Consider the following 16,592-nt stretch of genomic DNA (forward strand, 5'->3'; position numbering starts at 1 on the left):
AATGCATGGAAGGTGCTTGTAAAGACCTGAATATGACATACACAGGGGAAACATCTAGGAGCATTGCGGAATGACTAAACGAACATCTGAGACAATATGACGACAAAAAACAGTCCTCCATACTCTACCAACATGCCAAAGACCAGCATGGAGGCAACTTGGGTCAACTTGACATCCGCATCTTATCCAAGCACCCAAAAGACCCAACTCTAAGACAGATAAGGGAGTATGTCCTTATAAATGAAAGTTCCCCAATACTAAATAGGAAATATACATAGATATCATACCCCCATACCCACATTTTACACAGGTAGAGTAGAACAGTTAATGGGCCTTTATGCAGATAGATGTATGTATGTCTGTGTGTGTGGGTGTAAGTGTGTGTGTGTATGCATGCGCATGTATGTATATGTAAACAAACAGGTCTACATACAGACGGGTAGGTACATAGGGTATATGAACAGATAGCCACATACGCAGAGACTGAAACACATGACCACATATACACACACACTTTACTTCACACAAAGACACATGTCCACACATATGGAGATATGCACCCATACATACAAACATAGTACATAGCAGCAAAACACACACACACACACACAAGGAGACAGAGGTACATACATACATATACACACATGCACACACATACATAAAAAAACACACAAACACAGGAATATGCAGAATACATGCAAACTCACGCACATACATACATATATGCATACACACACATACATACATATATACATATGCACACACACAGACATACATATACACACATGCACACATACATGCATGCATACATACACACACATGCGCAAAAACAAACAAAAGCAAAAAAGAACGCAGCGTAAATAACGGACAGTCAAGACTATTGATAAGGTTGCAAGACGCAACGAAAATTTTAGGAAAATAAAAAGAAAAATAAGTGGAAATTTTACCGGTGCGTGTGTTAAATTTTAAGGCACAATAAGAAAATGACTCTCCCCAGACACAACAGAATATGCTTCAACACACAAAATCACATAAAAAATCTTGCAAGCCAAATCCCAAAACGAAATATATATATATATATATATATATATATATACACACACACACACACGTATATGTGATTTTTTGCATATGTTCACCTAGAAACTTCATTTGGAGAATTCCTGAAATGCTTTACAAATTTTCACTATACCTGTAATTGATTGCCTGTTCTGTTCTTGTCTGGAGAACCTAGGTTTTTATGGTGATTTGTTGTTACCTGGCTCAGTGCTTCTGTGGTAACAGGAACAAATGAAAATCTATAACCTGGATATATATGTAGGTTTCTTATCAGTTCCTCCACAGATGATCTCCTTTTTGCAGTTTTTGAAAAGGCATTTAGATCCTTTTGGCTACTGATATTTACAACAGGGTGGATGTTTAGAAGCATATCTTTTGTTGATCAGATATTTAATATCTATCCTTTGTTCTTGGATAGTAAAAGCATGGACTTCCAGGCAAGAAGTTATAATCCACTTTGTACTTAATGATAGTATCTGGTTGTCCAATACTCTTCCTGAATCCTTCAGTATTTGTCTAGAGAGAGGTTTTTAGATATTTCTTCTCACTATGCTCAATCTCTGCTGCTCCCATCTATTGGAGAAAAGTAATTGCAGCACAATGTGGCAGACAATTCAATGTCCAAAAAAGATAGTCCATCTTTTGGACAACCCATCTTAAGAAGGACACCAAAACAGGTGTTGTATGGTTAGAAAATATCCCCAGTCAAGCCCTGCAAACATTTGAAAAACAATCTTAAAGACACACATAAAAAGATCAAAATCATTACTAACACCTGGGAAGATCTTGCATCAAACAGGGAGCTCTGATGGAATCTGATTGTTATTGATGCTAAAGAATTTGAGAATAACAGGGTTGCACACACTGAGTAGAAACATGCTGGTAAATATATGGAGGGTGAGTACCCTCTCTCTGAGAGTCTCATGGCCAGTGTGGTCATGTCTGCTTTCCAAAGGCATGCCTACTCAGCCACAACCATAGCCATGGAAGCACCTCTCATTTACCAATGTGATATCCAGAATGTTCTCTCATGCAGCTTGTAAAATGACTTGTGGGTCTCTTGCAGGGCCTAGAAGCCACATGAGACATCATCACAATGAGGTGACCTAATATGAGATGTTTCTTAGAGTGAAACGGGTTTAAGAAGTGGTAATGAGTTTACTTCCACCATTTATGAATGTACGTATGTCTGCATGTATGTATACTTGTATGTATGTAAGTACTTACATATGTAAATATGTATGTGTGCATGTATGTATGTATGAATGTGTATATGTATGTTTTACTTCTTTTTAAAATTTATTAGGATTCGTTCTAGGAGGAGGAAGCTGGTTTCTAACAACAAAACAAAAAGTTTCATCGCTTGAATACACTTTTACTTCAATCTGTGTTCCTGTATATTTATGCTATTTTTCATTCTGTTCATCTTTAAACGCAGCTGGGCTGGGCAAGAGGAAGACAGTCCATTTTCCAGTGGAGCTATAGATTAGGTGTTTTATATTTCATGGGGAAAGGAACGGGTTATGGAAGTGAGGTGGGGGTGGAAAATGCAAACAAAAATTGAAACTTTTGGAAAACCATATTTTGCATTCTGTTGTGCCTGGGGAGAGGCATTCCCTTTTAGTGCCTTATAATTTAACACACTCACCGGTAAAATTTCCACTCATTTACTTACTTATTTTTCTAAAATTTTCGTTGCGTTTTGCAACCTTTCCAATAGTTGTTGACACTGTCCGTTATTCTAGCTGCATTTTTTTTGTTTGTTTGTGCGTATGTGTGTGGGTCAGTATGTGTGCGCATACATATGTATGTATGCATGCATGTAAGTAAGTGTGTGCATGCATGTATGTATGTGTGTGTGTGTGTATGTATATATGTATGTATGTGTGTATGTTTGTATGTATTCTGTATATTCATGTGTGTGTGTGTGTGTTTTTATGTGTGTATGTGTGTGTGTGTGTGTGCATGTATGTGTGTGTACCTTTGTCTCCTTATTTGTGCATGTCTGAGTGTGTCTGTGTGTGTGTGTGTGTGTGTATGGGTTTTGTGTCTGTATGTATGGATGTGTACCTCCATATGTGTCCTTGTTTGAAGTGAAGTGTGTGCGTATATGGTCATGTGTTTCAGTCTTCATTTGCATATGTGTATATATGCGTGCTTGTCTGTTCATATTACCTGTGTACCTATCCGTCTGTATGTCTAGCTGTTTACTTTCATATCCATTTGCCTACATATGTTGGAGCCTGGTGTTGCCATCCGGTTTCACCAGTTCTCAGTCAAATCGTCCAACCCATGCTAGCGTGGAAAGCGGACGTTAAACGATGATGATGATGATGTGTGCATATACATATACACACATACATACAATCATCTACATAACAGCCCACTAACTATTCTACCTGTATATTAATATAAACTGTAGGTATGGGGGTATGATTATCTACTACGTATATTTCCTATTTAGTACTGGAGATGTTTCATTTATGAGGACGTACTCCTGTATTTGTTTGAGTGTTGGGTCCTTTGGGTGCTTGGATAAAATGTGAAGGCAAGTTCACCCAGGTTGCCTCCATGTTGGTCCTTGGCATGTTGACAGGGTGTGGAGTACTGTTTTTTATCATCATATTGTCTCATATGTTCATTTAGTCTTTCCGCAATGCTCCTAGATGTCTCCCCTATGTATGTCATGTTCATGTCTTTACAAGCACTTTCTATGCATCTTATGTTGTAGACTACATTTCTAGTTCTACAGTTAATGCCAGGATTAATCCTACATACCATGCAGTTATGATTGGTGCATATGGTATTCTCAAAGGAGCATGTCCTACATAGTTGTGATCTGATGAAGTTCCCTGGCTTTTCAACAATCTTAATGTTGAGTTTGATCTCCTCCAGAGCTTTCCTAAATTTATGGGCTAGTTCTCCATGGGCTGTGGCCTCTACAAACATCACTCCTTGATATTTTTCGGTTTTATACCACGTGTTCACCGGTTGCTTTGTCACAAGTTCTTTGTATTCTATTCCCATCTTTACTTCTATACCTAGGACAGGTACCACTGGTTTCATTACATATAATGCTATCTAACTTCTTTCTAGCACCCCTATCTTTCTGATCACATCCAGAGAACTGCATGTGGTGCATGAAGTTCTGTACATGTTTCTTCGTTTCATTGGGTTTGCATAGTAGGAACACGTTGTTCATTATCCTAACCAAGTCTGCTACCATTATATTAATTTTCATGTTGTGTGACAAAGCTGAGTATGGGTTTCATGTAATAGGAGTGGAGGAGCTGCACTCTGTTGTTCACAGTCTCTAACCAAAGTTCAGTATCAAAGACAGGGAGTCTATTGTTGACGTGCCTAGTGGGGTAATCTATAGTTACCTTGATACTTTGGTGGATGGAGTTAGCTACTTGCTGGATGCTCTCCATTATGTTCCTCTCAGTTTCTTCATTACCGTTACTAGAATTGGTCTTAACTAGGATATTAATGTCATCTACATACCTACTGTAAAGTAGAAGAGGTGTGGACTGTTCTGCTAAGGATTGCTTAATTTTTCTGTCCCACCAGGTCATGAAGAGCCTGGCCACATCTCCAGCTACACCGACACCAATGGCTGCACCTTGAACTTGCATGTATAGCTTCTTGTTAAACTTTACTATATGGTTCTTCAAGGTGGTTCTTACAATTTTTTTTATTTACAAAACTGTAATTTCTGCAACTAAAAAGTATAAAAATTGCTTTTTCCTTCCCTTTAAGATACGGGGAACTTAATTTGAAACTCCACCCCTTCTTCTTTTCTCCCCACAAATTCTCTTTAAATAAATGTAAATAAAGGCTTTCTTGTGCTATCAGTCAGTCAAACAAACCCAATATGATTAAGTAAACTATTATTACCCGACATCAGGTTTAATATCCAAATAATCTTGTTGGTGTGTTCTTGGAGTGAAATAAATACAGCGAGAACCACGGACAACAGTCTTTGATGTAATTTCATTCATGGCCTTTAGAATCAGGGACCTTTGTGCTGTATCTAAAGGAAAAATAACAAAGAAGTATTTAAAGTTGTCAAATCATTAATTCAATAATTACATAATTAAAACTTATCTATTTTTGATAGAGTCTAATTTATTATTTTTAAATCACCTATGTATTAGCAGTATACCATTTAATTGCAATGATATACAACCTATTTATAATTTTTTTTAGTCAACTCGTGTCACAATGATTGTCACTAATACATTTATAAAATATGTTTGTGGATAGAAAAAGAGGAGCAGCAGTACATGAATTCTTTGATTCTTGTTGGAGTCAGAAACTGTTTACTTTTCTCAACTATTCACAAATACACTGCTTATAAACCATCTGATATTAGTGGCTCAAGTTAACTGGTTAAATAAATTTCTACGTTAACTGAGCAAATCAGTTTTCGAGGTAGCTAGTTAGAATAATTAATTACTGGTGTGTTAACAGTGTTTCATTTCATTGATATAATGTATACTCTAGAGCATATTTATAGGTTTAATAGCCTACACTATGTGTTACAATGAATGTAATGTCTATGTAATGCTTACATTCATTGTAACACACTGATTTTGGCTAATTAGTCTATAGATATATTTCCCTAGTACATTACATCAATTAAGGTTGGCAGTTCTTATCTGTCTAGTGGCCTTGGCAAAAGAGATTTTGTGGGGACAAAAGTGAAAGGACTTAAGACTTCCTCTTTGGTCAAGCCTTCATCAATTTTTACAAGTTTCATTTAAAAAGAAAATTAATGGAAGAGAAGGAAGTGTCACTCTCTAGAAAATTTGTTGATAGATGGATGACAGCAGTGAACATGGTCTGAGTAAACAAGCCTGCTCTGAGCATGCACATTTAGACTTGGAGGAGGACAACTTAAAGAGTATCCCGGCCTCAGTAATTACAGTAACTCTACATTTTTGGGAGTTTCAAGGATAGCCCTTGGCAGTCTCCCCAACATTAAAAAATATGTCTATGTTTGAATTTTTGTTTATTTCCCTTTTTACAGGCTTTTTCTGTACGGCATCATCATGTACTGTCCTCGATGTTTTTGTTAGTCATTGTAGTAAATAAAACTTTTAACTCTAGTTTTATTGGAACTCCTGGAATCTAACATGAATAACAGGCTTGCTACCTACTGCCTGTGATAGCTGGCTATTTGTTGCCTTCAACTACCTAATATTTTTTTGATGATTCTGGTTGTGCTATGGAGGCAAACTTTTGTACTGGACACTATTTCCATTTTGTCTGTCTTTATGTTCTGAGTTCAAATTCCATCAGGGCTAACTTTGCCTTTCATCTTTTGTGGATCGATGAAACAAGTATCAGTTTAGCACGGGTGTTGATGAAAAGTGACTAGCACCCTTCACCCCAAATTTCAGGCCTTATGCTTACAGCAGAAAGAATTATTATTGTTATTATGATTGACTGTCCCCTCCCCTCAAAATTACTGGCCTTGTGTCAAGGCAGAATCATTACCAAACCAGACAAAATGCTTAGCAGAGTTCTGGTTTTAAGTTCTGAGTTCAACTACTGCCAAGGTTGACTTTGCCTTTCATACTTTCAGGGTCGATAAAATAAGTACCAGTCAAGTATTGGGGTCAATGTAATTGATTTTCCCTCTCCTCAAATATTGCTGCCAAAATTAGAAATCATCATCATTTTCATTATTATCTTCTTTCTGTTTCCATTTCTTGCCCAGTGTTTTCCTGGCACCTAGGCCAGACAAACGCACTATATACATAGGTAGGCCATTAAAGTAAACATACCAGATTTTTCATTTATAAAGTTATGTGATAGAGAAAAAGGGGAAGAAAGACAGAGAGAAAAAGGAAAAAAAAAAGTAAGCAAAGAAAATAAAGGCAAAAAAAAAAAGGAAAGAAAATTCACTGCAACAATGCTCTTCTGAGTACGTGTGATGTACCAGTTAGGACAATCTTTTATACTTCCTGCATGGATGGTAAGCCAGGGATAAATCTTAAATAATTTTCAGTTCCTTTTTTGATCATCCCCAGTGCTCCTACAATCACTAGTATTGTAACTGTCCTGAGATGCCACATCTTTGCGATGTTGATCAGCAAGTCTTTATATTTTCTGAACCAGTTAAATTCTTTTGCCAAGATATTATGGTCACAGGGTGTGTTCATATCAATCAATAAACAGACTTTATTATTTTGGTCTTTCACAACGCTATCTGGTTTATTTGCTTTGATGGTCCATTCTGTACATACACTGACGAGTGTGCTTCTGGTCTACATCAGCTTGTTTTCTACGGGCCACATATTTGCCATGTAGAGGTTTTCAATCTCATCTATCAGCCAATTGTTCCAACGCATCTTTTTGCTATTGATTTCACTTTCTTTGCATTTACAGTTACCGCACTCCCGCCATGCTGTTCAACCTGGGTATTATGCATGAACTCACTCACTAGTAAATTTTTGCTCTCCTTCATGACAGAATGAAGACTCTTACGTCTTTCGTTGTTTTCAACGAGCTTTAGCATCCAGTCGTTAGATGTTTCAAGAAATTTTGCCAGTCCAATTGTGATGGTTTTGTAAAAGACTTCAAATTGGATCAAGCTTCGACCTCCTTGAGCTCTGGGTAGATAAAGACGATCTATGAATGCCTTTGGATGATGTATCTTATTGCAAGTCAGCAGCTTACTGATTTTCCTGTCAACCTTCCTTATTTCGCTCATATTCCAGTTAAACACATTGAAACTGTAAATAACAACCGGAACTGCTAAGGAATTTATAGTTAAAACCTTGTTACGTGCATTTAACTCGGATTTCAGGACTGCTCGAACTCTCCTGTAACATTACTTCCCGATCTTCTCTTTCATGCTTGCATGCTGAATGCCAGAGCCCTCATTTATTCCGAGGTATTTTAAAGTTTGTTCCTGCTCGAGTTCTTTTATGATTATGTCAACATCCAACACCACTGAATGTGAAGTCTTGAATTTCCCTTTCTGAAAAGTGTCCTTGACACATTTATCAAGACCAAATTCCATCCCGATGTCATCACTAAATGCTTTCATAGTTTGTAGTAGTCCTTGAAGCTCATTGTCTTTGCCATGGAGTTTTAAATCATCCATGTAAAATAGATGACTTATTTTCTTGTCGCCAATTTTATACCCATACTCTGTTTTGTTAAGTTCAATTGTAAGGGCTATTAGGGCTATGCAAAAAATTAAAGGTGAAAGTGAGTCACCTTGGAAAATGCTGCAGTTGATATTAATATTTTTGTGGCCAGTACTCCATTAAAGTTGTATAATTGGAGATTATACACTGATATTCCACACTGATATGTTATGCTTCAGGAAGTTTTAAATCACAGGAGAAATTTTGAAGATATCCAGCGATTTCAAGATCGCAGTATGCTGTCAAAGGCCATTTTATAATCAATCCATGTGGAACTGAGATTTCTAACTTTTCGTGTGCGCACGGGAACGTTGCGAATCAGAAATTTGGCACCCTATTATCTTCATTTCTATCATAGAGTCCCTATTATCTTCTGTAAATGTGTAGTCTTCAAAGTACGCTTCAAATCACCTCGCTCAAGTCATGCCCACGATGCATTCTCATTTCAAGGTCGTCGTCGTCTTCTTCTTCTTCACCACTTATTTAAGGGGATGGCTAGCAATATCAGTAAATCAATGGATAAAATATCTTCTAGTATGTAGTTATGTTCCTTCTTGTTCTCAGTTCAAATTCTGTTTAGTTTCACTTTTCCTTTCCTACCACCCTAGGTTTGGGAGAGGGGGTTGGTGTTTGAATAAAGTACCAGTCATATATTGAGGTTGACATAACTCACTATGCCCAGTCTTTGCCTAAATATGTCAATGTTAGGAAATATTAGTTTCTACGTTGGCCTCACAAGGAATAAAAATTGAAGATTGTTGCAGAAGGGGATGAATTTCTGTTCTAGAGAATGTAGAACATAGAGGAGATGAAGAGGGGAAGTAGGGGGAAAGATAACGTGGCTGATAATGATGGCGGTGATGATGATGATGTAGAAGATAAAACTTACTGTAGGATTTGTGTAGAGTGTAAGGTATGATACCAATGGGCCACCGCTGGAACTTGTCACTGAGTACACCACGTTTCTGGAGAATTGGAATGGTAAAAGAACGATGAGAAATAACAACAACAATATCATAAGTGTTTTATTAATCACCATTGGGTTTCCCGTGAGGAAACCATCTTTTTGGAGGAGTGGCCCTACTTTGCGATGAACAAAGGCAGTTTCTTTGGCATACTTAAAGAAGGCTTTAGGGTTTGATTTTATATTTTTTATATCCCAGGCTTCTTTGCCTGTCTTTCTTGTTCATGGGAGCATTTCAGATGTTGCTCAGTCTTCAGCAGTGTTATTTTCAGATGGAATTTTCCACTACCGTTGCATTCTCTGTTGAGGTGGTTTGCAATCTTCATACAAACTTTTCTTTCCCTTGGAATCTTCTTACATGCAGTGGCCTTTCTCTCTAGGACAATCTTGTGGTATATAGCTTGCATTATAGAATAAATTCTTTGATTTCATATCAGTGTCAGGAGCAGAGAGACATTGGGGCTAGTCCTGTTTGATGATCTTTTTCTCAACTGATTTCTTGTCTGCTTTATGAAAGTTCAACTTGGATAGATTTTGGATGCTTCTCATTGGTTGCATGGCTGCAGGTTCCTGAAGTCCATTCATGGTCAGCTCCATTATATTGCGATCCAAGACAAGCATCAGTGTCATTTTCACATTATGGACGAAATCCAGATTGTTTGTGAAGCAGAGATCAAGTATATTGTTTGCTCTGGTTGGTTGGAGTATTAGTTGCTCCACGTATAACTCAGTGAGATCAACCAAGGATTCCACGTGACTTTGTTCACTTCTCTTCATTTCTGAGAGGAAAAGGATCTCTCAGGCCATCCTACGTTGGGCAGGTTGAAGTCTTCTATGAGAAGTACACTGGTGTAGACTTCTTCAAATAGGCCTGTGTGATTTGGAGCATCTAGTGTACACACACACACACACATATATACATGAAAAAATATATATAATATATATAATATATAGTATATATAATATCCAAAGTGTACAGTATCATATATCCATCACGGGTGATCTTATCAATCGGTTTCGCGTTAGGGGTATAAAGGAGTGTTAGGTAACAATCCGAGTATATAACCCTACGCTCATCAGAGGTAGCCGATATGGAATGATATATGGTCACCATATTTCATTCCATATCGGCTACCTCTGATGAGCGTAGGGTTATTGGATTGTTACCTAAAACTTTGTTGTACCCCTTGCGCGAAACCGACTGATAAGATCAGCTGTGATGAATATATAATACTGTACACTTCGGATAATATATCCACTCTATTGACAGATATACGAGTGCATCTTTTTCCTGACTTATGAACTTTTAGACGACTTACGCATATATATATCATCATCGTTTAACGTCCGCTTTCCATGCTAGCATGGGTTGGACGATTTGACTGAGGACTGGTGAAACCGGATGGCAACACCAGGCTCCAGTCTGATTTGGCAGAGTTTCTACAGCTGGATGCCCTTCCTAACGCCAACCACTCAGAGAGTGTAGTGGGTGCTTTTACGTGTCACCCGCACGAAAACGGCCACGCTCGAAATGGTGTCTTTTATGTGCCACCCGCACAAGCCAGTCCAGGGGCACTGGCAACGATCTCGCTCGAAAATCCTACAGGAGCCAGTCAGGCGGTACTGGCAACGGCCACGCTCAAAATGGTGCATCTCATGTGCCACCCGCACAAGAACCAGTCCAGGGGCACTGGCAACGATCTTACTTGGCTTGCCGGGTCTTCTCACGCACAGCCCATTTCCAAAGGTCTCGGTCCGTAGTCATCGCCTCGGTGAGGCCCAATGTACGAAGGTCTTGCCTCACCACCTCAGCCCAAGTCTTCCTGGGCCTACCTCTTCCACGGGTTCCCTCAACTGTTAGGGTGTGGCACTTTTTCACGCAGCTATCCTCCTCCATTCTCACCACATGTCCATACCAGCGCAATCGTCTCTCTTGCACGCCACAACTGATGCTTCTAATGTTCAGCTTTTCTCTCAAGATACTTACACTCTGACGGGTATTCACATTGACATTACACATCCAACGGAGCATACTGGCTTCATTCCTTGCGAGCTTACGTATGTCCTCAGCAGTTACAGCCCATGTTTCACTGCCATGTAGCATGGTTGTTCGTACGCATGCGTCATACAGTCTGCCTTTTACTCTGAGTGAGAGTCCCTTTGTCGCCAGCAGGGGTAAGAGCTCTCTAAACTTTGCCCAGGCTATTCTTATTCTAGCAGCTACACTTTCAGCGCACCCACCCCCACTACTAACTTGGTCGCCCAGATAGCGGAAGCTATCGACTACCTCTAGTTTTTCACCCTGGAATGAGATAGAAGTTGTTTCCTGTTTGTTTGCAGTCTTTATTGCACCTGAACATCTGCCACAAACAAAAACTAACTTGCTAGTTAACCTGCCTTTGATGTTGCTGCACCTCTTATGTGTCCATAGCTTGCACCGGGTACATCTTATAGAGTTACTACCTACTCCTTTTCTACATACTGAGCAGGGCCATCTACCTGAAGGGGTTTGTGTTTTATCTACCTTCCTACTTATTAGGATTTTGGTTTTAGCTAGGTTGACTCTAAGGCCCTTCAATTCTAGACCTTGCTTCCACACCTGAAACTTCTCCTCTAGTTCTGATAGTGACTCCGCAATTAGGGCAAGGTCATCAGCATAGAGGAGCTCCCAGGGGCAACCTGTCTTGAACTCCTCTGTGATTGCCTGGAGGACTATGGTAAATAATAGGGGGCTGAGGACGGAACCTTGGTGGACCCCTACCTCTACCCGGAATTCATTGCTGTACTCATTTCCAACCCTCACCTTACTGGCAGCATCTCTGTACATGGCTCGCACAGCTCTCACTAACCATTCTTCTATCCCAAGTTTCCTCATTGACCACCAGATAAGGGATCGGGGGACCCTGTCAAAGGCTTTCTCCATGTCAACGAAAGCCAGGTACAGAGGTTTATCCTTAGCTAGGTATTTCTCTTGCAACTGTCTCACTAGAAATAAGGCATCAGTAGTGCTTTTACCTGGCACGAACCCAAACTGCATCTCATCTAAATTGATTCGCTCCCTAATTAGTTGGGCTATGACCCTCTCTGTAACTTTCATAACCTGATCTAACAGCTTGATGCCTCTGTAATTATTTGTATCTAAAGCGTCCCCTTTACCTTTGTAGCAGTTGACTATGATGCTGCTACACCAGTCATAGGGTATGACTCCTTCGTGTATCACCTGGTTCGTAATACGGGTGACTAGGCTATAGCCAACACTGCCAGATATTTTGAGCATCTCTGCAGTGATTCCTGATGGGCCGGGGGCTTTCCCAGTCTTCATACTCTTAATTGCTTTATCTACCCTGGTACTATCAACTCGGATAGCTGGTCCCTCTATTGGGTCGACATAAGGCAGGCTCTCTTTCTCCCATTCATTCTCTTTATTAAGCAATCTATCGTAGTGGCATCTCCAGACCTCTTTCTTTGCATCCTCATTTAATGCAAGCGTACCATCATCCATGCGAACACATTTCTCTCCTACAACATCACTATTCTCTCTCCTACACTGTCTTGCAACACGAAATACCTCGAGTCTTTGGTCCTCACGGCGCAGAACATTGGCAAATCTTTCCTTATCTGCTTCCCCTCTGGCTAAATAAACCTGTCGCCTAGCCTCCCTTCTGGCACATTGGTACAATTCCCTGCTACCACCGTTCTTCCAGTCCTTCCAAGCTTGTTTCTTTTGTCTAATAGCCCTGTCTACCTCCTTGTTCCACCACCACGTTACTCTGGGTTGGGAGGGGACCTTACACCACCCACAAATCTGGTCGGTGGCTTTCAACAGGTTGTCCCGCAGAAATCTCCAATTGTCTTCCACGTTGTATGATGCTATATCCCCTTCTATTTCGTTAAATGCTTCAAGTAACTTGTCTCTAAGTCTCTGTCCGTTTGCAGGGTCTTTAAGCTTCCACACCCTTCTTCTCCAAGCCTGTCTAATTCTGGGCACCCATTTTGCCTTAATCCCAAAGTCGCTAACTACTAATCTATGTTGTGGGGTACATTCTTCGCCAGGGTAGGTTTTGGCATTTATAAGCCGCCCTCTTTCCCTATTTCTGGCGAGGATGTAGTCGATTTGGCTAGAGTGTCTGCCGGAGCGGTAGGTGACTAGGTGACTGGCAGGTTTCCTGAAGTTGGTATTGCAGACCATAAGATTGGTTGCATCACAGAACTCCAGCAGTCTGGTTCCCTCCTCGTTGCGGGAACCGAAGCCATAGCCTCCATGTATGCCATGGAAGCCCCCAGCACGACGTCCGACATGACCGTTGAAGTCTCCAGCCACAAAGAGAAGGTCCCTGTCACTCGTCGACGAGGTAGTTTGCAAGAGGGTGTCATAGAATTGGTCTTTCAGACCATCTGGTAGCCCAGGTTGAGGTGCATAGGCTGAGATGACAGTAGCTAATCTATGATGAAGCACTAGTCTGATCTTAAGTACTCTGTCACTTACTCTAACGACCTCGATTACCTTATCCACCCATTTCTCCGCTAGAAGTATTCCTACGCCCCCGACCCCGTCAGTGTTCCCTGCCCAGAAAATCTTGTACCTGTGTTCTTTGCCTGTGAGGAACCTTGCAGAACCTCCTCTCCATCTTACTTCCTGGATGCAGCACATATCTACGCATCTCCATTCAAGCATCTCAACAATTTCACCAGATCTACCTTTCAGCGTACCGACGTTGAGAGTGCCAATCCTAACAGTATGGGTGTTGGGGGTGTGGGCCTGTAGCCTGGGAAGGGGAAAAGCAGTGTCGTGTACCTGAAAAGAAAACTTGCAATTGGAAGAATTCATAAGCAAAACAGTACCTACAACCTGCAAACATTTCTCAACCTTAATGCGCTACCCAAAGGTAGGGGAGAGGATGGCCAAGGCCACTAGATGGGTTCCGGGAGACAGCCGAGGTTGACAGGATGACAGAGGAATGAACTTCCGGCGGAGGGGGCGGGATGACAGAGGAATGAACTTCCGGTGGAGGGGGTGGGGATGACAGAGGAATGAACTTCCGGTGGAGGGGGTGGGATGACAGAGGAATGAACTTCCGGTGGAGGGGGTGGGATGACAGAGGAATGAACTGGTTACCGCCAGCGAGTAGATAGGGCTCTTAATTGTAGATTTTAAATATTTGAGAGACAACAATGCATAAGTCGTAATTTTTTAAAAGAGCAATGAATTCTGGGTGATTAGAATATAACGTAGCATGAATTTAGGAAGCTTAGAAAATGAATAAGCATGAATTTAAGACAACAACTGAATTCAATTGAATTTCATGGAGAGAAACAAGATAAATAATAGGGGGCAAAAACTAAAGCGCAAGGTATTATGAGATGTTTGAGGCCGTAAATAAATAAAAAATCTCTATCTTATCTGCATCTTGGGTATTTCGTCGTAGTATGTCAGCGAGATAATTTAGAATGGGTTTCTCATTTATATATAGCCAGAACCTGAAGACCTTAAGGAAAACTACGAAGGAGAGAGAGGATGGAGGGGTAGACAGAGGCATGGCGGGAGAAAAGATCATCATCATCATCATCATCATATATATATAAAGAGAGAGAGAGAGAGAGAGAGAGAGGGGGGACCAGTCAAGCAGCACATCACGCTGTAATTCTTGGGCTGATATATATATATATATATGTATGCATATATATAAATGTATATATATATTTGTATATATATGTGTACATATATATATACACACGTATATACATATATATCCCATGTATATATATATATATATGCATATGTGAGTTTGTGTGTGTATGCATATATACATATATATATATCTGGACATATACATGTATATATATATATATATATATATATATATATATATATATATATATGCATATGAAGTGACTTTAGCAATGTAACTACACGTGGCCTGTTGGCGATTTCTTCTCCTTCTTTGGACTTTTCCCTTCCTCCTTTCCGACGAAGAGCTATGCTCGAAACTTTAAAAACTCTCTCTTTTCACAGAGTGTCAAGCTAATATGCTTCTTGTGCACGTCCTCACGTTTGTTGTTTTCTTCCTGTTTTCATTTTTCTCCGTTTATTTGATTTGACTATTTACTGCATACTCATACGAACCATCCTTGTCCTTCCGACTGCTTTGAAGTACCTGATCCATGGATTTCTTACTCTACCCTTGGACTACGTTACTTTTTAATTCATTCAGAGTACGTCGTTGCTGTAGCTTTAATTGTTATATATATATATATATATATGTAGGCGTGTGAACCTGTTTTGTACGGTAAGTACATTTATTTGGATATACATTTCCCGTGTATTGTGTTGACGAAGGAAGAAAGCTTATTTATGGCATTAATCCAAAAATTGAAACCAATTCACAATTAACATGAGGTCTTTTTAATATTCTTTCACTAGCCCACTTTCAGCCATGTGTATATTTATCTGGATTCTTTTGTAGTTTTTTGAAGATATCGGCACTTCAAACATGCTGGAGATAGCTCGTTGTCACCCTTACTCCCTTAATATACTTATGTATATTATTATTAATTTAATATATACATACATATGTATACAAATTTATATACATATACATATATACATACATACATATACAAATTTATATACATATACATATATACATACATATATATATATATATATATATATATATATATATATCAAAAACATAGGGTAAAAAATCATATATTAATTAATATCGATTTATTACCAGGAAGCTAGAACATTTAAAGAATCAAAGAGATTCAGAAACAATATCTGCGATCTCAGGGGATTAGAGTATATTTTTATATATAACGTTGACCACTAACGTGGACATTTAATGTGCTAGAAATAGATCACATGTTGTGTCTACTAAGACCTAAATTGTTCTCAAAACGAAATTCAGCGGAATACCAAAGCGTAAGCGAGCAAGACATTTAAAATTACCGAAAAAAATCATTATTAAAACAGGAACTAGTTTCGAAATTAACACTCTTACCGAATGTCTGTTTCTCTTCAGCCTGATCCATAATGTAACCATAATTCTCAGAACCCTATACAAAGTTGCCCACCGTCATAGGTGAACGTGTATGTGGTTCTGTTAATTACAGCTTAATGGTAAAATTCAAAAGTCTTCGTTTTGGCGCGCTAATTCCGGGAATATGTGTGCAGAAAATATTTACTGCGTCGCATATATCCAGTTTGAGAACTTGGTTATGGTTAATCACATTAAAAACATAGGGTAAAAAATCATATATTAATTAATATCGATTTATTACCAGGAAGCTAGAACATTTAATGAATCAAAGACATTCAGAAACAATATCTGCGATCTCAGCTGATTAAAGTATATTTTTATACATAACGTTGACCACTAACGTGGACATTTAATGTGCTAGAA

General features: G+C 39.3%; 1 protein-coding gene across 1 annotated transcript in view; it reads right to left on the reverse strand.

Annotated features, from left to right (window-relative positions):
• The window catches only part of LOC106867426 (zinc metalloproteinase nas-4), a 55,507-nt gene extending 39,173 nt beyond the window's left edge, over positions 1-16,334 (reverse strand). The window contains exons 1-3 of the mRNA XM_089356707.1: positions 16,191-16,334; positions 9,112-9,187; positions 4,957-5,092 (exon numbers count right to left, since the gene is read on the reverse strand). Of these exons, the coding sequence (XP_089212833.1) occupies positions 4,957-5,092; positions 9,112-9,187; positions 16,191-16,232 (254 nt within the window). The 5' untranslated portion in view covers positions 16,233-16,334. The remainder of the gene's footprint in view (positions 1-4,956; positions 5,093-9,111; positions 9,188-16,190) is intronic.
• Between the last annotated feature and the right edge of the window lie 258 nt (positions 16,335-16,592).

This window comes from Octopus bimaculoides, chromosome 8, assembly GCF_046866305.1.
Source record: "Octopus bimaculoides isolate indiv1 chromosome 8, ASM4686630v1, whole genome shotgun sequence".
Taxonomy (NCBI): Eukaryota; Metazoa; Mollusca; class Cephalopoda; order Octopoda; family Octopodidae; genus Octopus; species Octopus bimaculoides.